The sequence below is a fragment of the Trichoderma evansii genome (assembly GCF_050947405.1).
Source record: "Trichoderma evansii strain SZMC 28006 chromosome Unknown GGI43scaffold_2, whole genome shotgun sequence".
NCBI lineage: Eukaryota > Fungi > Ascomycota > Sordariomycetes > Hypocreales > Hypocreaceae > Trichoderma > Trichoderma evansii.
The window spans coordinates 2,671,942-2,690,155 of record NW_028145204.1 but is presented as its reverse complement, the minus strand read 5'-3'; the positions used below and the strand labels follow the sequence as shown (position 1 = coordinate 2,690,155).

Here is an 18,214-nt window from a genome sequence, read left to right as displayed (position 1 = left end):
ATGCTGTTATGGCCCAAACTGCCTCGAGGGTAGGCGAAACGCCAGATTTGACTCACAATTCAGGAAATGCCAGTCCACTGAGCATTGCGCAGTTGAATACAAAGACCGACCCCAGTCATATGGCCAGCCATCTTGCACACGATAGGAACATATTTGGTGAACGGAACGATACTATGGATCCTCCTGACCTATCTTCATACCAGGAATGGATTCCTGCAGAAGATGAATCGTATCAACTTGATGATTCATATCTTAGCCCTTGGCTACCAAATATTCCAGAAGAGGCTGCATTTAATAGCATACAGGCCGCAGAATCACCGGAGAATTTATATTGGACGGAGCCTGAGTTTGCTAGCGACTTGCTAGATGGCTCTTTATGGTCAACTGAATCATCGCCTAGAGACATAATCGACGACCAGCTCAGCCCTCTTTATGAGTGCAATGAGGAATTACCAACGGTATCTGACGAGAAACCAACTCATGACGAGGCCGTAGAAGATCGTGGCAACAAAAGGCGCAAAAGAAGCTCTTCTGTTGATCACCAAGCTGCTGATATAGAAGAACAAAAGCGCGTACGACGTATAATCCGAAATCTAGAACATTTCGAAAACGAGCAGAGATTATATGGGAAACAGCAGCTAAGGGCAATAAAGGATGGTTTCAGCTAGTATGAGTCTCTTTAAATAGCACTGGATATTTTGTAAGTATTGTTGAAGCGACGCTGGTAGCATGCATTAGCAAATGACATTAGCAAATGACATTAGCAAATGACATTACGATATGACTTAAAACACTTCTCGAGGTTCCCATAAGCTTAACCTCCACTTGCTTCATTGACGTTAAAAAGATCCGAGGGACAGTGTATTGTTACTGGTTCCCGTCTAAGGAAGTTAATATTATGTAAATTCCTTAATGGCGATATTTAAAAGTGAGACCATAGATAGTGTTGAATCTTCAGATCCAATCTCTTACAATCGAGCGTAGAAGGAGAGTCGGGCGTCTAATAAGATAACAACGCCGCCTCTCAGATTTTCTCTGTAACGAGTCAATGGGGAAAGTCGTGCACGTCAATGTTTAGACTTTCGCCGCAACTTGCGTCATCTATAAAGTCTGAAATCTGTTCTACCATCTGACTAATCTTTTTGGGCGTGAACTAGATAAACAGACATGTATAAATATATTTCATCAGACGCACCGTATGACAATACTTACCTCTAGAAGACAATTAATGCTTCTATTACACAATTTCTTTGGCAAATAATTTCGAAATGTCCAGACAGAGACTCGCTATGGTGGCGGTCATCGGTGCAGGAGTCATCGGTGCCACAATGTATATTCCACGAAAGAACGAAACCAAAATAAACGATGTTCAAGATAGGAATTCGGGGACACCATCAGGACCCGATAAAGACCCAAGATACCGTGAAGTCAGTATGGGAGATGAGACAAAGAATCTACCCGCTGGTGGTGTTAGCAGCGGATATGGGGGTGGAGGCACGACTGCCAGCGTGACAGAGAAGATGGGATGGAAGAATTCCCTCTTGGGCGGTGCTGGAAAGAAAACTGCCAGCAGGAGCGACGAAGAAGGATATCACGACACGAGAGGCATAAGCAGGATGGGCCCAGAAGTTCCATCAAAGAAACGCACCGATGTTTCGGAATAGCTCAGAAGGGAGTAGAGGCGGTCTATTCGAATACAACGGAGGATTAGTGCCCGATGCCAAAGTCACCTCTTTCGTTTCTTTGTCTTGTTTTAATTCAAGTTCATATGGTGGATATCTGCTGCAATACGCCAATGATGCAGACTGCAACTGGAATACAAAAATTAAACATTTTTTTTTCAACATAATTTGCCAAATAATATCACAATTTCATTTAATTACATATCCGTACTTTTGACTTCGATTGACACGCAGAGAGTCTTTTACTCGTGAAGGAAACAATGCCGCGCTATTCTCGGGCAATATCTGACAGCTCAGTTGTAAGAGATCTGCACTGAATTTCCAACACCTCCGCAATCGCTAGCTTCATTATACATTTCCCCTTTAACGTACGAACCGAATTTAACAATCCCTGTAAAAATTTTATAACTAGTGCTTAATTGCTCCTTGTAGCTGTACGTGGACGATTAATGAGATCTGCAGGCTTAAATAATTTCCGGCATCGACGTCATTACAAACAAATGAAGCTCTCTAGCATACCTTGGGGAATTGATTCAATCAATAGAAGATCTTGCTATAATATTGCAATACTTTTATATCGTAGCCTATCGATTTTGAATTGTAAATACGCAAGATGTTCTAAATATTGCGCTCCAAAACATGCAAAAGGATGGTACTCGTCAACCTAATAGTGACGTTTGTGTATAGCTGATTGCTTGATGACGCCCGCTGAACGTCATGGGTATGTCAACGAATGTCAACGAATGGCAACGAACCATATGCCTACCCAAATATTTTGAGCCACTGTGACAAAACCGTGTCGCCAGTGTATGGTGATTCGCATCCGGAGAATGAACTAGGCTAATGCACGCCAAGGTCGCGCATATTGTATTAATCTCTAAGTTGAGATATGAAGAGCAGCACATCGTCGCCCAAACCTGAGTTGAGAAAATTTCCTCATCAAATTATCGAGGAAGGGAAAAGAATTAATGGTAATTCAATTGTGAACTACAAGAAAAAATGGCCGGGGAAGTTATAGATCAGCCTGATCCTCCGCCCACAACCAGCCATCTCCCGGTCTTGGTAGAAAAGCTGGAGGTAAAGCCGCCAAGGGCGTCATTAAACAACCATGATTTGTGTTCATTGAGAGAATTTCAACGGGTCGCATCCTATATCGCTAGTGGTAAGTAAACTGAAAGCAATTCAGCATGTAAGCCACCATCCACATAGTGCTAACAGTCTGACAGCTATGATCTTCCTTAAAGATAATGTTCTTCTGGAACGTGACTTACAACTCCAAGATGTGAAACCAAGGCTCCTAGGTAAATAATTTATCATTTCGTTGACTTCACAATTGTTAATGTGTGTATCAAGGGCATTGGGGTACATGTCCCGGACTTATACTCATCTGGTCGCACTTGAATCTTCTCATTCGCGACAGTTCCGTGGATATGTTATTCGTTATTGGACCTGGTCATGGAGCCCCTGCTGCATTGGCTTGCTTATGGCTTGAAGGGTCATTACAGCGATTCTATCCAGACAAATATCAAGTAAATAAGGAAGGATTGCGCAATCTAATCACAAAGTTCTCTGTTCCTGGAGGGTTTCCTAGGTATGCAATCCGGCAATGCTGATGAAAATCACTAATCACTAACATGCCCAAGTCACATTAACTCAGAAACTCCAGGCTGCATCCACGAAGGCGGTGAACTAGGGTATGCACTTTCAGTGTCTTTTGGTGCCGTTATGGATCACCCGGATCTGATAGTTACATGTGTTGTGGGAGATGGTGAGGCCGAGACTGGCCCTACAGCAGCGTATGCATCAAGCCAGGCCAATCTACTTTGAAACTTTCACTAATATGTAGCAGGGCATGGCACTCTATCAAATACCTCGACCCGGCAGAGTCTGGCGCAGTCATACCTATTCTTCACGTTAATGGGTTTAAAATTAGCGAGCGTACCATCTTTGGCTGCATGGACGACAGAGAGTTAACTCTACTGTTTTCTGGTTATGGCTACCAGGTGTGCATTGTGGAAACGCTAGAAGATATTGATGCTGAACTGCACTCTGCATTATTTTGGGCTTTATCGGAGATCAAGAAAATTCAGCGCGCAGCACGAGGAGGCCATCCCGTCGGCAAGCCTCGATGGCCGATGATTATTCTACGGACTCCAAAGGGATGGACGGGCCCTCGAAGTGTTGATGACCAGATAATTGAAGGCTCATTTCACGCTCATCAGGTCCCCTTGACCAAAGCCAACAAGTCTGAAGAGCATCTCCGCATTTTGCAGGCTTGGTTGAAGAGTTACGATGTTCACAAGATACTACCAGATGGGAAACCATCGGACGATGTCTTGGACAACATACCACCAGAAGAAGAAAAGAGATTGGGCCAACAAAAACTTGCATATAATTGTTATCGCGGCCTAGATATGCCAGATTGGAAGCAACACGCAGCAAAGAAATCTGAGCAAGCTAGTAGCATGGAGCAATCGGGCAAGCTTCTCCACGATGTTGCAAGGAAGAACCCGAAAAGCTTTCGCATATTCTCACCGGACGAGCTAGAGAGCAACAAACTCAGCGCTGTGTTGGACCAATCCGGTCGAAATTTCCAATGGGATCAATACTCTCGCGCTTCAGACGGCCGCGTAATCGAGATTTTGTCAGAACATTGCTGTCAAGGCTTCCTACAAGGATATACTTTGACGGGAAGAACCGCCGTTTTTCCAAGCTACGAGTCGTTTCTAGGAATAATTCACACCATGCTGATTCAATACGCTAAGTTCTCCAAGATAGGTCGGAAGTTGTCATGGCGAGGCGATCTAAGCTCCATCAACTACATCGAAACAAGCACATGGGCGAGACAAGAACATAATGGCTTTTCGCATCAGAATCCTTCATTTATCGGCGCGGTCTTGAACTTGAAGGCTGACACTGCAAGAGTTTATTTACCCCCCGATGCTAACTGCTTTCTGAGCACTCTGCATCACTGTCTCAGATCTAAAAACTATGTTAACTTGATGATTGGATCCAAGCAACCCATGCCAGTTTACCTCTCGGCTGAAGACGCGATCCAACATTGCAAAAACGGCATTTCGATATGGAGATTTGCAAGTACATACAACGGCGAAGACCCAGACGTGATACTCGTCGGGATTGGCGTTGAAGTGACGTTTGAGGTCATCAAAGCCGCAGAACTTTTGTCCCAGCTTGTACCAGAGTTACGAATTCGGGTCATCAACGTTACCGACCTGTTAGTGTTACCAGATGAATCGCATCACCCTCACGCCTTAAATACAAAAGACTTTGATGCGATGTTCACATTGGACAAGCCAGTGTGTTTCAACTACCATAGCTATGCGACAGAGCTGCAAGGACTTCTCTTTGGACGCCCGGCGTTGCATCGCATGACAGTGGAAGGTTACAAGGAGGAGGGCAGTACCACAACGCCGTTTGATATGATGCTTTTGAATGGCGTTAGCCGTTTCCATGTTGCTTCAAGAGCCCTCAAAGCTGCAGCTAAGCATAATGACGGGATTCGAGACAAGTTGAATGCGTCGCTGGATAAAATCACTGAGAACATGACGAGCGTCAAAGACTATATCACAGAGCATGGGAAAGGTGAGTCTCACGAGTATCTTACGGCGAGAAGAAAAAGAAATAGTAGCTAACTTCTTTCTTAGATCCGGATGATGTTTACGAGCTGGATTTAATCGGACCCAACGCTTAAAAGGGGCATGCATTATATTACATAGCGACAACAGGGGCAAGCGTTGCCTGTTCATAGCGTAGCAAATTGAGAATACTATTCCGACTTGAGAGAGTGTACAAGCACGTTTCAACTGATCAAATACTCGCTTATGAATTCGCGTGATGATAATTGTAACTTGTATGGATTTATTTCTCTACATGCTTCAGCGTCTCTGGATTGTGCGCAACCCCATGCCCATGCTGGTCCGTAAAAACCACCTGAATCTAGTCAGTTCGTGTGCTGCGAGTATTGGAATTGCTGATGATGGCTGCTGTAGTTTGATACCTTTGGCGGATGCTTAACATCGGCCTCTTTAGCTTCTTCTTCCGTGTATACAACCTGTTCTACTTCTCCTTCGCGTTTTCCGCCTCTAAAAGGAGTCCAGACGTCGTCACCTTCTTCAATTGGCTTTCCTTCTTTGTCTTGAACGGTTGGCGACATTTGTATCTTGTTTGTTTTTTTCTCTTTCTTTCTCTCTTAAAAACAGATAAGAAATCGCATTTTAAATCAAGTTTAAGATGTTTAAATGAAATCCATCATATAGGTTCGAGATATAGTTGTAGGGTGTGTCTAGCATCAATGACGTCGTGTTGACGCCCGCTATTTTCCTCTGTATACCATCTCCATCTTCATCTCGTCATACATATTCGCGAACACCTGATTTTTATGTCATATTACGGTAATCAGCATTCGGAAGCTATAGCAAAAGGTGCCATATAAATAAATATGCCGGTAGTTCCTTCTGCTAGTAGCTCCAGAACTTGGGTAAATTACAACAGCTACTTTCTATTGTATATCTCAACATTTAGTAAATATGGCAGCTTCAGAAGCAGCTTACTTGGCTGAACAAATCATCGGTCACGGTGATAATGCCATCACTGAGCAAGATGTCTCCGACTACCAAGAAATCGGAGCGGCGACCATGATGAAAGCATTGGTTTGGAGAGGAAAGAATAAGGTTGAGATTGGTTTGTGGATCCTCCTCCTCGGTATCATATGTGGCAAATGTTCCCAGTATGCTTACATTTCCTCCCAGCCGACGTCCCTAAGCCCCAAATTTTAGAAGATGCCGACGTGATTCTCAAGGTGACTGGTTCCACCGTCTGTGGCTCCGATTTACATCTTTATCATGCAGCTATTGTACAACTCACAGATGGCGACATCCTGGGCCACGAGTTCTGTGGAATTGTAGAGGAAGTTGGCAGTGCCATCAACAAAATCCAAGTTGGAAAGAGATATGTCGCTTCTTTCCAAATTGCGTGTGGAGATTGCTTCTTCTGTAAACAGAAGCTATCGTCGCAGTGCGAAAAGACAAACGCGAATACGGCTGCAAAGAGTCTATATGGTGGAAGGACAGCAGGCATCTTTGGATATTCGCATCTCACAGGCGGATTCGCTGGTGGACAGGCAGAGTATGTGCGCGTTCCACTGGCCGACGTGAATTTGTTGGCTATTCCTGATGACGTTCCAGATGAGAAGGGTAAGTTTAATTTCAGCATCAAACAGCTTCGACATGTATAAACAGAAAGCTAATATATCACCCAGCTCTATATCTCTCTGATGTTCTCTGCACTTCTTACCATGCTATCAAAGATACCGCTGTCTACGAAGGCGATGAAGTAGCCATCTTTGGAGCAGGTCCTATCGGACAAATGGCGGGCGTTTTTGCTCTCGGAGAGGGAGCATCCAAAATTATATTCGTAGATACCGAACCGCGTCTTACACTCGTCAAGCAGCATTTCCCCGCTGAACACAGCAATAAGCTCGTTCTAGTCGACTATAAGAAACTATCTCATGGCATCACTTCCAAAGAGACTGTGGTCAGCAAATTAAAAGATATTTGCGGCGGACGAGGCCCAGATGTCGCTATTGAGTGCGCAGCAGGGGAATACGCAAAGGGCTGGATGCATTGGTTGGAGATGACGGTTGGTGCTGAGACTGACACCAGCGAAATCCTCAATGAAATGATTGAAGGAGTACGCAACTATGGCCGCTGCGGCGTCACTGGAGTTTACGTCGCATACGTATGTACACATCGCATCATTTTCTTGGAAATTTCATGGGCTAATGGAATTGATTTAGACAAACCACTTCAATATTGGTTCACTCATGCAGCGAGGCATTCGACTTATCGGAAACGGTCAAGCACCGGTACACAAATACTGGGAAGAATTGCTTGCCAAGATCCAAAATGGCGAGCTTAACCCATTACAAATGGTTTCTCATAGAGTAAGGCTCGAAGACCTCGATAAAGTATATGCAAAGTTTGATGCGAAGGAGGATGGCATGCAAAAAGTATTTGTTCAGACTAGATTCTCTCTGCCCAAGGCTTCAGAGTCTCCTGAAGTAACTATGTATTAATAACCGTCGACGCCCCCCATTTTGTACATCAGCTTTAATAAGAACGATCCATATTTCATAAATACAGTCATTGAGCTAGATGCTCTTATTCATAATACGCGAGCTGAAATACTAGGCAGACGTCGGTCAAATTTTACAACCTTTTGGTCCTCCTTACATTGAATTGGCTCGAAATCATCTGCTACGAAAATCAAGAAGCATTGAAAAAAGACACCAATGACAAACAGTGAATATAGCGCAAGGTCTATGTCATTAGCTTTCACGATGGAAATCCTCAGTATTAATATTTAAGAAGCATTATTTCTAAGGTTCAACTGAGGCAGACTGACATAGTACCTCACCAAGCAATGAACTTTCTGCCACCGAGTTACAAAATATTTTACTACGGCACCCGTCTCAAGTAGACTAAAGACTCAGAAGAATCCTGAATCTGAGCTGCGATTGATGTTGATTTCCTTAAATGCCAGGCCGCCCCCCCAAACAAGTGATTTTGGAAACAAAGCGGAGTGTCCAAGATTGCGGTACCCATGACGTCTACTCGCCCACCTGACATGCCAGTGTATGGATGAGAATGAGTAGATGAATCTATAGCGCTCCATGATTAGCTGCAACCAATGGTGGTGGCTCATTGAGACAACTTTAGACGAAGGGTCTAAGACCAACATTAAAATAAGTCGATCTCAATGCCCAAATGGAGCTGCCCTTGACGTAGTGTTCGCGAATAAATGCGGCGGAGACCTACACGCCGCCCTGGCCATCACTGAGACTTGGAAGGTTAGCCGATTGTAGGCATGCTAGCCCTGGTGTCCGGAAATCTAGAGTTGGACCTATGCATAAAACAAACTGTTTCCGCAGAGCTACAGGGCTCTCACTACGGGTTTCGAACTTAGCCTATCGTTATCGAATCCCTTTTTTATAAAATATCTTTTTGAACTTGAGTTATTTTGTATGGGAAATCAGCCATCTACTCGTTTAAATAGAAAATCAAGTCTCTCGCTGCCCGGTTCACAGTAGCCTTATATCATCTTCCACTTATGCAGGTAACTGTGCAGCGTGACATTGTTGAGAACAGCATGTTTGCTCGGATTATGGCCAGTTGATTGTGAATGACTTTACCTGTCATGTGGGTAATACAGATACCGCGTTCTACATCGATATCATATAAACATATGAGAATGCTGCTATAGTCCGATAAAAAAATCTTTTCTCTCTCATAGTACTTTTATCTTGGATCAAAACTAATAAGAGTATATCTTCTATTTCTGGCCCATATTTATTGCTCTTACGCTTTCATGTAAATACTAGAGAGGATGGATTTTTAGGCCGTATATCTTCGCCGCTAAATCTGCTGTAATCGCATATGGGATTACTGGTCATCCTCATCTGGCCAGAATAATAATGATCATCAAGACAATCCAAACGAGCAGCTGATACGTTTAGCATCTCTTTAATATGTGTACATATATAATACATTTACGAGAACCCCGGTTCATATGTTGGTGCGGACAAGTGAATGAGCGTCTGGATTGCTAGATGCTACGGGCGGCATGTGACTCACTTGCCGGGTAATTTACAGTGGGCGCCGCCTCCATCATAGGTGCATGTATTTCCATACGAAGTCTCCAATTCGTAGCGATATATGGTCCACGATCTGGTTGCTCCCCTCTCGCCCTTCTGCCATGCATCTTCACATTTCTTAGAAAATTCATTCTCTAATCTTCCGTTCATTTTGAAACACCGCCGTACACCGCCGTAGACCGCCCTCATGGAGAGCACTTTAGGTCCGCGTGAGACTACTCCAGAAACTCACCCAACTCATGGGATTTATTTCTCAAGAGAAACTATCGTCAGCATTATTGATCTCCTAGTTCCTGGATGCAGAATTTTGGCCATCGATCCTCTAGAGCATGGCCGATCATTCAATAATCGCATCTACTTTTTGAAGATAAATGTTCCAGACGACCTACACTTACACGGCCTGAACAGCGGAGCTGTCAATGATTTGGTTTTGAAATTAAACGGAAAGTTCTTTGACCAGACAAAGAGCAAAAATGAAGTGTCATGCTTGTCTCTTCTTGAACATTTTGTGCCCGAAATACCGTCACCAAGGGTCCTTGCTTGGTCTGATAGCAAGGATTCCATCATTCACAAGCTCACTGTCACGGGAACTTTGGCAGCAAAAGAATTTGACATTAATTCCGAAGCCGAAGAGCAAGTTCAGGGCTGGATTTTAATGACTCGACTTCCTGGAGTTTCTTTGTCGACGTTGAATCTGGATACAGACAAGCTCAAGGTCGTCGGCGAGCAACTAGCGGACATAGTTTACCGCTGGAGAGGATCTCTCCCTGCTTGGGCAAGCGCTGGAAATCTTGAATGTGAAATGTCTCATGGGGAGGATCAAGATCTAAATTCATTAGAAATTGCCGGTTTGCGCATTGCGTCTTCTTCATACATGCCTGGGTTTGGTGTCAAAGTTGCTAAGCCTATCCTAAGCCAGCTTCAGTACTACCAAGTGAAACTTGAGGCACGGCTTCAGAAGCTTCAGGAACTCGATATATTTGCTGGCAACAGGCAGCTAATAGCTCCAGTCAGAGAGTTCATTGCCACCCAATTGCCGCAGCTCGGGATAAGCAATGGGAAAGGTCAATTTTTCTTTACACACTACGACCTTTCTCCACGCAACGTTTTAGTGTCTGAGGACCATATGAAAATCACTGGTGTTATTGACTTTGAGTTTTCCGGATATTTCCCTGAATTGGATGAATTTGTCAATGATTCTGTGGGAAATGAAGGCGACTGGCCCGATGTTTTCTACGAAGCATACTTGAGCGGGCTCGAGGCCCGCGGATTGAATACCCCAAGAAAAGGTATCAAAGACCAAGATTGGAGAGAAGCAACATCGCTTTCTCGATTGGAAGACAATATCGCGCCCTGGTGGCTTGAGAATCTGGCACCACAGGACAAGAACCAATACTCGGAAGACTTTCGAAAATCGGAAAAAATTGTTTTGGAAGCAATTCAAGTACTTGGAACTGACGTTTGAAGCTTCAAAAGTCTCTATGCCATACGTGTCCCTGGTATCCTGCCTCACCAGCCCTCCTGTATGGGGTAGATTTTTCGGGTTTGGAAAGAATACCACCCAAAACTGCTCACTTCTGAAACCAACCCCAGCATTTTGGTGACAGCATAACATCAAATTTTACCAATTTTTCTTGATTCAAGGTTGATTTATAACGCTGCCATGATAAGAGTAATTGACGCTGGAGAAAGGCAATCTGAGCGCGGTTGAAATGCTCAGAGAAGCAGAAATACCCAAGCCAGCTATGCTTCCCCGAGTAGTTTAAATCACTTTATTCATAACCAAAGCTACTCGTCAGAAAACCAGGAGGCCAGTTAGGTATTCCCAACTTTCATAGAACGGGGTATCAACTGATGCCCCTTGATCAGAATAAAGTTGCCACTCTGGCAGCACGAAGGTAGCAGTCCAAATTTTCTGCAATCATTCGAGGAGATTATGAAGATGGTTACATTTCCACATCTTTATATTTTACTTTAAACACCTGAAGGACCTCATGTGATGAAAAAGAAACCAAGAATTTTCTCTATCTAAACCTATCGAACTACGTTACAACTCAGTTTATATTTGTGAGGAATCAAGAAAGATGATGAAAAACCAAACGAGAGACCAAAGAGATCAATCAAGAATACCAAAGGTGCTAATCTCAAAGAATAGCAAGCAATGTGACTATGAACTAGAGTATGGTAATGATGATGAACCGGCTAAATCTCGTAGCTAATGGAAGAGTAACTAAGCCTGGGTGTAGTGAAGTCACCTCCAAACTTTTCTCTCTAGCTTTAAGAAGACCCGGATTCTAAATAATAGCTGTATCGCATTGATACAATGTTCGTGATATAATTTAAATTCCTCCATATCTTCGATTTGAACCATTAAGATTATATCGTCGTATTTCAGCTCTTGCCCATTGAGCTTGCTCCTTTCTGTAAATATTAGAAAAGGTCGTTCCCTGATTGGGATATTTGAACTGGCAAATGGCCTATCCTCTGAATTTCGAGTAAAATTCATCCAACAAGGTATTATAATAGTAAGACCAGGTATAAAGGATGGACCAACGTTTGAGATGGATAAAAGTTGCCCAATACTTTCGTAATGGGGGGGGAATGGTAGTAACGACTTCGTAATTTTGATACTCTAACCTAGGGTTTGAAGGCAAAGGTTGACATTTTTGGTACATTTGAAACATCCGAAATAAATGTAATAATATTCAAATTCATAATGAGTATAAAACTTTAGAGTCTCTTGTTCCCACCCGGCAATAGTAGAATCAGAAAGAGGCATTCTGGGCTTGGGCTTTGGTATATCAATATACCTGCTTGGGCTGTTCGTCTCTGTGTCATCAGAGAAGGTGCTTTCGATTGCGTGCTTATCAGAAAAAGGGTTGAGATCATCATCCTCCGCGTCATTGGCGAGAGGTTCGTTCATCTCTGTGTCATTAAAAACTAGGCGTTTCGGTGGTTTTTATCGGCAGAAGAATAGATACAATCCATATCGGTATTGGCCATATTGATCATTGGCTAATAGTAGCTGAAAGACGCTAGCAGTTTATCGAACAGAAAAAAGTATGAAACTTAATCTCGTCTAAAAGCCTGACAGCCTCTCTCATATTTATATGCAAATCACCTGTTGGCGCGAACCGTCCATTAGACATGGAGTGTCCATTTCATTTAGCTTTACCAGGAGTACCTGATCAAATAAATTTTCGATTCGATCAGTGACGGCACAGGCCGATTTTTCCTTTTTGTATTGCGCGTCAAAGAAGCTATTCATAAACACATCCGAGGCTGGCTTTGAGATACATAGCGGCGAAGAATGTAACAAAGAAAGAAGAAAAGAAGTCATCGAGATTTCTATATCTAATATTGGTAGAGTCGCACCGTCGCGCCATATGTATGTATAACAAGATAGAACCTCATGTCTACACCAACAATCGGGGGATTACAAGGCGATTTGTTTCATAAGTCATCCAATTATAGAACAAATTTGAACAATTGGTACTGTTTTTCGACGTAGCCACTTTCAATGCATTTTGCTCCACCATGAACTGCACCGCTGTAGCTACTCCCCCAGTCCTTCTTTTTCTTTGTTTCCTTCGGGGGGACAAGGGGTAGGAGCCAAAGCGATACCTCTGTCTTTTTATGCGGGAAGTTGTACAATCCTCTGTGCAAAGAGAGTGGGGTTCGAGAACAAGAGACTAGAAGCTCGGTTTAACTACATGTATTTTACGGCTTCACTGGGGACCAACAAGACATAAAATAATAATTGCATATAAAATCGCTGCCAGTCGTAAATAGAATAATAATAAAGGGCTATTGAGGTAACAATATATCCAAAATTAAAGAATTATAGAGCTCGTTTTCTGTGAAAGGGAAAAGGCTCTATTGCGTCTTATGGACACCTCATTTGCATATATGTAGTTTCATGAAAGAATGCTGTTATACATGAATAGCGTTCCGTTCGTTTTCTAAATAGCTCCTCATCGTAGATTAGAGCCAATAAGATAATGTGTCAAACTTCCAGCTCAAATTTATTGCTCTCACGGTTTCGCATGAATATCAGACAGGACAAATTTCGATGAGAAGGTATATCTTCACTGCCAAATAATTTGTGTTTGTAAAATGGATTACCACTCCCTCCCCAGCTAGGTATCATAATACCAAGACCACCAGCAGGCATCGGACTAACATATGATACGTTTATCATCCTTTTAATAACTGTATGGCTAGAAGAAATAGCGAAAACGTCATAATTAAGAAAATCTAGATTTTCACAAGGAAACAACTCAGGATGTAAGTGAAACATATTATAAGAAGTTTTCTCTTTATGCTCAATTTCAATCTTAAACTTCTCTTGCCTAAGCTGTAAAACAGTCGGGTATAGACGAGGAAACACATCTACATTTAGCTTCAAGCTGGAATTGACAAGGTTCTCGTGAATCGACGGCTCTCTAGCCCCTTGCTGATTGGGGACAAGGCTGACAAGGCTGTCATCCTCGTAGTAATCGGAGAAGGTGTTGGTGGAGGGATTGATAGAATCCATACTAGTTTTTATTTATCCGTGTTTAACAGACGATTGAGAATGCGAGTGGTTTATTAGAGAGATGACTGTGCTTTGTCGCATTCAAGGCTGCCCGTCTCTCCCTACTTATATGCAAGAATTTCAGACTACCCATGCTTTTTATTTTCCTTTACAAGCAGTAGTTAGATGCCTTTTTAGTTGTTTTTTTGATGGCACTGATCTGTTCACACTACACGTAGAAGAAACTAGCATGAAAAAAGCTGTGATCAACTTATTGCTGTACATATGTCAACAAAGATATATGACCAGCATAAAGAACGCGGAGAATTCAACAAAGAAAAAAGGAAGGACATTAGATATTTCTATATTAAGTACTGATTTAGCTACCTAGTTGCGGATCATATTTAACACGAGGTGGAAAATCATGTCTACACCAACAATGGGGGGAATACAAGGGGATCTCTTTGCTAAGTAGTTCAACTATAGAACAAATTTGAAAAGTTGGTATTATTTTTTGACTTAGCCACTTCCAATCTTGAGCAAACAATTGCTCGTGACCAACATCGGAGGTCAAAAGCATGAATTTATAACTTGATAGATACAAATAAAGACGCTAGCGCTTTGTTGTTATATACTCGAGCGTTACAAAATATGGACATTTGCATTTTTCTAGAATAAAAGTGACCGCGCCAGGCTCTTCAGAAGACACAGTATCCCCGCAGTTTAAGTCGACGAGCTCATTGTAATATCACAAGATCGATTAAAAGAAAAGGCTTCACAGCATACACATGTACAGATAGCTCTTACGAGGAACATCGATAGTCTGCGCATTGGGAAATGGAATGCTCTATATGAATCAATATCCTTTTTCGCCTCTGTAGTCATTAGACATAGTAGCTGTACTCGACTTCTTGATGCATGTACCCCGCCTATGCAGCATTGAAAGAAAGCGAAATTCAGCTCTGGGTTTCAGCCAATCGTAAAGGCCGCATGCCTCCCAGCCTTGCAACGCTGTTGGGCACCAAGTGGAATGAATTTTGCATAGTTGTCAGAACAAGCACTCGTAAAACTGTACTGCACAGAACAGAGCATCGGAAACAAGATGGAGCAGTCGCCTTCCTCGGTTGCAAATAGCCAGTTTGGTGACCAGAATAGGATACACCAGGGCAACAACTATACCACGCTCAATCTCCATCCGACCTACCGACCAGCTCGAGTCGCTATTCGCGTCATTCCATATCCACGCAACGAGGATCTGATCCATCGCTCGGATCTCGTGGATAAGCTCAATACACTTCTGCCACATTCATCAGAAATATCCAATAGTGCCGCACTCTGGGGTTTAGGCGGGTCTGGGTAAGTCCATATTCACATCAGTCGAGTACACGAATAGGCGTAGCGGCTAATTGACCTAGGAAAACACAAATCGCACTGAACTACGCGTATCAGCGGTGCGCCGACACCAGTTGCTCAGTCTTGTGGGTGCATGCTGATACCGAAGCAACATTTTCACAAGACTATAAAACCATAGCTCGGAAACTTCAAATTGACAAGAGCCACCTGAGCGAAGAAGATCTTTTTGAGGCTGTGCGCGATGGCATCGAGTCACTATCTAATTGGGTGCTTATTCTCGATAACGCGGATGACCTGAAGTTATTCGGCGTTGGGCAAACAGCTGAAGAAACGAAGAGTCTATTTCAGTATATACCTCACGCCTCTACGGGCACAGTGCTATGGACAACTCGTGATGCCCATATCATGGGAATTCTTGTAGGCCAAGGGCGGGGCATCGAGGTTGCACAAATGAGATTTGACGAGGCAAAACAACTCCTCATGACTTTCGGAAGCGCAGAATCAAGCAAAGAAGCTGATATTGAGTCTTTGGTGAAAGAGCTCCAGCTGCTTCCATTAGCTATTATGCAAGCCGGAGTATACATGCATCGGGCATCAATAACAGCTAAAGAGTATTTATCTTTACTGGCACAAAGCAAGAAAAGATGGGATACCCTGAAGATAAATGAGTTTAACAGGCGTAGAAGGCGCAATGTGCCTAATACTATACTTGAGACATGGACTATTTCAATTACTCGCATTAGACAAGAGAGCGAAATGACATATAAAATCCTTCATGTCATCGCGTACGTTAGCAACGAAAACATTCCAACTGAAATGATAACGACCGCACTCCGCCACATTGGTAAATCCTTGGAAAACAATTCAGAGCAATTAGAATCTGAGGTCGTCAAAATTATCATACGCTTGAAGGAGTTTTCTTTTATTGGCATACGCCAAATGGAAGATGGTACAAGAAATTATGAGATGCATAAACTCGTCCAGGAGGCTATTCGATATGGCCTGAGTATAGACAGGCCAAATACAATCAACGAAAATGAAATCGTCCAGAGCAACATCTACGAGAACGAGGCCGAGATACAAACAAATCAGCATGAACCAGTATTAGCTAACAGTAAGCTTGTCGAATTAGCAAGCGTGGGTGACAATAAACATGTAGGAAGCGAAAAATATTTCTCGAGCATCGCTCTACGAGCCACAGCAGACCTCTTCCCTCGATCGCAACAAACTACTTGGAAACAATGCGAGAAATATTTAGCACATGCACTGCAAATCGGAGAATGGGCAGATATAAGCGGGAAGCAGATTGAAACGGCAAAGCTACTTAGCAGAGTGTCCCGATTTTTGTTAGACAGTGGGCGATGGAGAGAGAAAGAGCGAGTGGATGAAAAGGTATTAAAATTTCGAAGAAACGCTTTAGGAGACAAGCATCCCGATACAATCCAGGCAATTGCAAACCTTGCTACAACATATCATAAACAAGGCCGGTATCGCGAAGCAGAGCCTCTTGATGTTCAAGTTCTTGATTTCCAACGAGAGATTCTTGGAGGCAAGCATCCAAATACAATTCAAGCTATGCATAACCTCGCTTGGAGTTGGTATAAGATGGAACGTCGTCAGGATGCAGTTTCATTAATGCAGCAGGCTTTGGAGTATAGCCGCTCTACATTAGGGCCGAATCATCCCAAAACTGTGAGCTTTTCCAAGGCTCTTCAACGGTTTGTATCTTAGTCGATGTGCTAGGATGCAGAAAACTACTGGTGGCATTGGCTCTGTGTTTTCTTGTTAAGGGGATAAGGAAGGAGCCTTAGGAAAACGGATGGACTTGGTTGAATAAAATTGTATACGACGACCTTCGGTAATCTCTATCATGCTATTCACATACTATTCGAGAACGGCAGAGAAAATACTGCATGTGTCCGACAATTGTTGACAAAGGACGCCGATTTCGTGACGAGATGGGAATTGGCAATTTAGCACTGTAGCAGAGAAGACGGCTTCATTTCCTTTATATGCTATCAACCCACTGTTTTACAAGTACTTGTATGAGTTTTAGTGAAGCATGAACCAACTTCTACTTTCAGAAAGGAAAACACAAAGTCGTCTTCATATAGTTTTGTTATCTAGCGAATTATGGACAGTTGTTCGTAACTAATATATAATTTGCAAGGTTAATATAACATAACCAACCACTATCATATCTTTCTATCTTGTGTCTTTGTCATAAGTATGAACAAAGCAGGGTCTAGTCATCACGGTGGTGAATAAGGAGAGTTCAAACCCAAAGAGTATATTTTTACAAACTTGAGAAATCGAGTCACACGCTCTAAAATATTGATTTCAAGGCTCGACTAAATCTCCTTGTAATATTTTCTCCGCTACGTAAATACCAGCTATCTCATACATGGTGTATTATCCCGAGGATATGGCCGCTCCCCCAAGCTCCAGCACTAACTCGAGCTCCCCACATAACTCACAGCCAACCCACAAGCGTCAGCATCATTTGACTAAGCAAACCACCTAACCACCCACTTTCACAACATACCCGCCCTTATAAGCGAAAAATCAACGTCTTACACTCAGTGAAGTAGCTCAAACTCATTTGGCTGGTTCAGACCAGCTGTTTAATGCTTCGTGAGTCACGGACGTATTGATGATCTTCACTTTTTGCGCCTCTGTTCGAATCCTCTTTGCATCTGCCCTTTTTTTGGTCCTATATTTCTCTCCTTAGGCATATTAATCCCCCATAGTGCCATCTCATCAACTCCAGTGTTTCAAATTTTCTTGTAAAACGCCTTTTTTTCTTGGGTGTTTTTCTCCCTTTCGAGTATACCATACGCAGTGCGAACAAGTGCCTACGTACACGTATCTTTACTCTTTACTTTGTACATTACGCGGCTTAGACCGTAGACAGCACCTCGCCGACAGCACCAATATCACCTAGTTTTTATTCTACTTCTCAAGAATGCACCAACGGGTATCTAATTTATT

General features: G+C 42.9%; 7 protein-coding genes across 7 annotated transcripts; 6 read left to right on the top strand and 1 right to left on the bottom strand.

Moving 5' to 3' along the window:
• Nucleotides 1–8: 8 nt before the first annotated feature.
• GGI43DRAFT_429737 (uncharacterized protein) lies at nt 9–668 on the top strand (the record flags this gene model as incomplete). The annotated part of the gene is made up of 1 exon (XM_083209154.1): nt 9–668. One exon carries the CDS (start codon nt 9–11, stop codon nt 666–668), a length of 660 nt encoding a protein of 219 aa, XP_083065392.1.
• Nucleotides 669–1,200: 532 nt separating this feature from the next.
• GGI43DRAFT_394569 (uncharacterized protein) lies at nt 1,201–1,879 on the top strand. The gene has a single exon (XM_083204774.1). It carries the CDS (start codon nt 1,269–1,271, stop codon nt 1,662–1,664), a length of 396 nt encoding a protein of 131 aa, XP_083065391.1. The 5' UTR covers nt 1,201–1,268; the 3' UTR covers nt 1,665–1,879.
• Nucleotides 1,880–2,664: 785 nt separating this feature from the next.
• GGI43DRAFT_429735 (XFP N-terminal domain-containing protein) lies at nt 2,665–5,408 on the top strand. Its single transcript, XM_083209153.1, has 6 exons — nt 2,665–2,844; nt 2,909–2,983; nt 3,036–3,273; nt 3,326–3,478; nt 3,532–5,285; nt 5,348–5,408. Exons 1-6 carry the CDS (start codon nt 2,682–2,684, stop codon nt 5,392–5,394), a joined length of 2,430 nt encoding a protein of 809 aa, XP_083065390.1. The 5' UTR covers nt 2,665–2,681; the 3' UTR covers nt 5,395–5,408.
• Nucleotides 5,409–5,587: 179 nt separating this feature from the next.
• Nucleotides 5,588–5,914, bottom strand: GGI43DRAFT_167838 (hypervirulence associated TUDOR domain-containing protein). The gene has a single exon (XM_083199661.1). The coding sequence runs from the start codon at nt 5,854–5,856 to the stop codon at nt 5,644–5,646; it is 213 nt and encodes a 70-aa protein (XP_083065389.1). The 5' UTR covers nt 5,857–5,914; the 3' UTR covers nt 5,588–5,643.
• Nucleotides 5,915–6,029: 115 nt separating this feature from the next.
• On the top strand, nt 6,030–7,776 carry GGI43DRAFT_429731 (chaperonin 10-like protein; the record flags this gene model as incomplete). Its single annotated transcript, XM_083209152.1, has 4 exons — nt 6,030–6,383; nt 6,452–6,895; nt 6,961–7,439; nt 7,498–7,776. The coding sequence occupies exons 1-4, from the start codon at nt 6,230–6,232 to the stop codon at nt 7,774–7,776; spliced, it is 1,356 nt and encodes a 451-aa protein (XP_083065388.1). The 5' UTR covers nt 6,030–6,229.
• A 1,642-nt stretch (nt 7,777–9,418) lies between these two features.
• Nucleotides 9,419–11,018, top strand: GGI43DRAFT_167831 (aminoglycoside phosphotransferase family protein). The gene has a single exon (XM_083199660.1). It carries the CDS (start codon nt 9,542–9,544, stop codon nt 10,817–10,819), a length of 1,278 nt encoding a protein of 425 aa, XP_083065387.1. The 5' UTR covers nt 9,419–9,541; the 3' UTR covers nt 10,820–11,018.
• Nucleotides 11,019–14,786: 3,768 nt separating this feature from the next.
• GGI43DRAFT_167822 (P-loop containing nucleoside triphosphate hydrolase protein) lies at nt 14,787–17,421 on the top strand. Its single transcript, XM_083199659.1, has 2 exons — nt 14,787–15,226; nt 15,286–17,421. The coding sequence occupies exons 1-2, from the start codon at nt 14,973–14,975 to the stop codon at nt 16,952–16,954; spliced, it is 1,923 nt and encodes a 640-aa protein (XP_083065386.1). The 5' UTR covers nt 14,787–14,972; the 3' UTR covers nt 16,955–17,421.
• Nucleotides 17,422–18,214: the final 793 nt, after the last annotated feature.

Excerpts from the sequence above, each read along its gene's own strand:
- GGI43DRAFT_167831 (XM_083199660.1), top strand. The coding sequence starts at position 9,542 with ATGGAGAGCACTTTAGGTCCGCGTGAGACTACTCCAGAAACTCACCCA.
- GGI43DRAFT_429735 (XM_083209153.1), top strand. The coding sequence starts at position 2,682 with ATGGCCGGGGAAGTTATAGATCAGCCTGATCCTCCGCCCACAACCAGC. Across the intron at positions 2,845-2,908 it reads CGCATCCTATATCGCTAGTG|CTATGATCTTCCTTAAAGAT; the intron begins GTAAGTAAACTG and ends ACAGTCTGACAG. Across the intron at positions 3,479-3,531 it reads GAGACTGGCCCTACAGCAGC|GGCATGGCACTCTATCAAAT; the intron begins GTATGCATCAAG and ends AATATGTAGCAG.
- GGI43DRAFT_167822 (XM_083199659.1), top strand. The coding sequence starts at position 14,973 with ATGGAGCAGTCGCCTTCCTCGGTTGCAAATAGCCAGTTTGGTGACCAG. Across the intron at positions 15,227-15,285 it reads TGGGGTTTAGGCGGGTCTGG|GAAAACACAAATCGCACTGA; the intron begins GTAAGTCCATAT and ends TAATTGACCTAG.
- GGI43DRAFT_167838 (XM_083199661.1), bottom strand. The coding sequence starts at position 5,856 with ATGTCGCCAACCGTTCAAGACAAAGAAGGAAAGCCAATTGAAGAAGGT.
- GGI43DRAFT_394569 (XM_083204774.1), top strand. The coding sequence starts at position 1,269 with ATGTCCAGACAGAGACTCGCTATGGTGGCGGTCATCGGTGCAGGAGTC.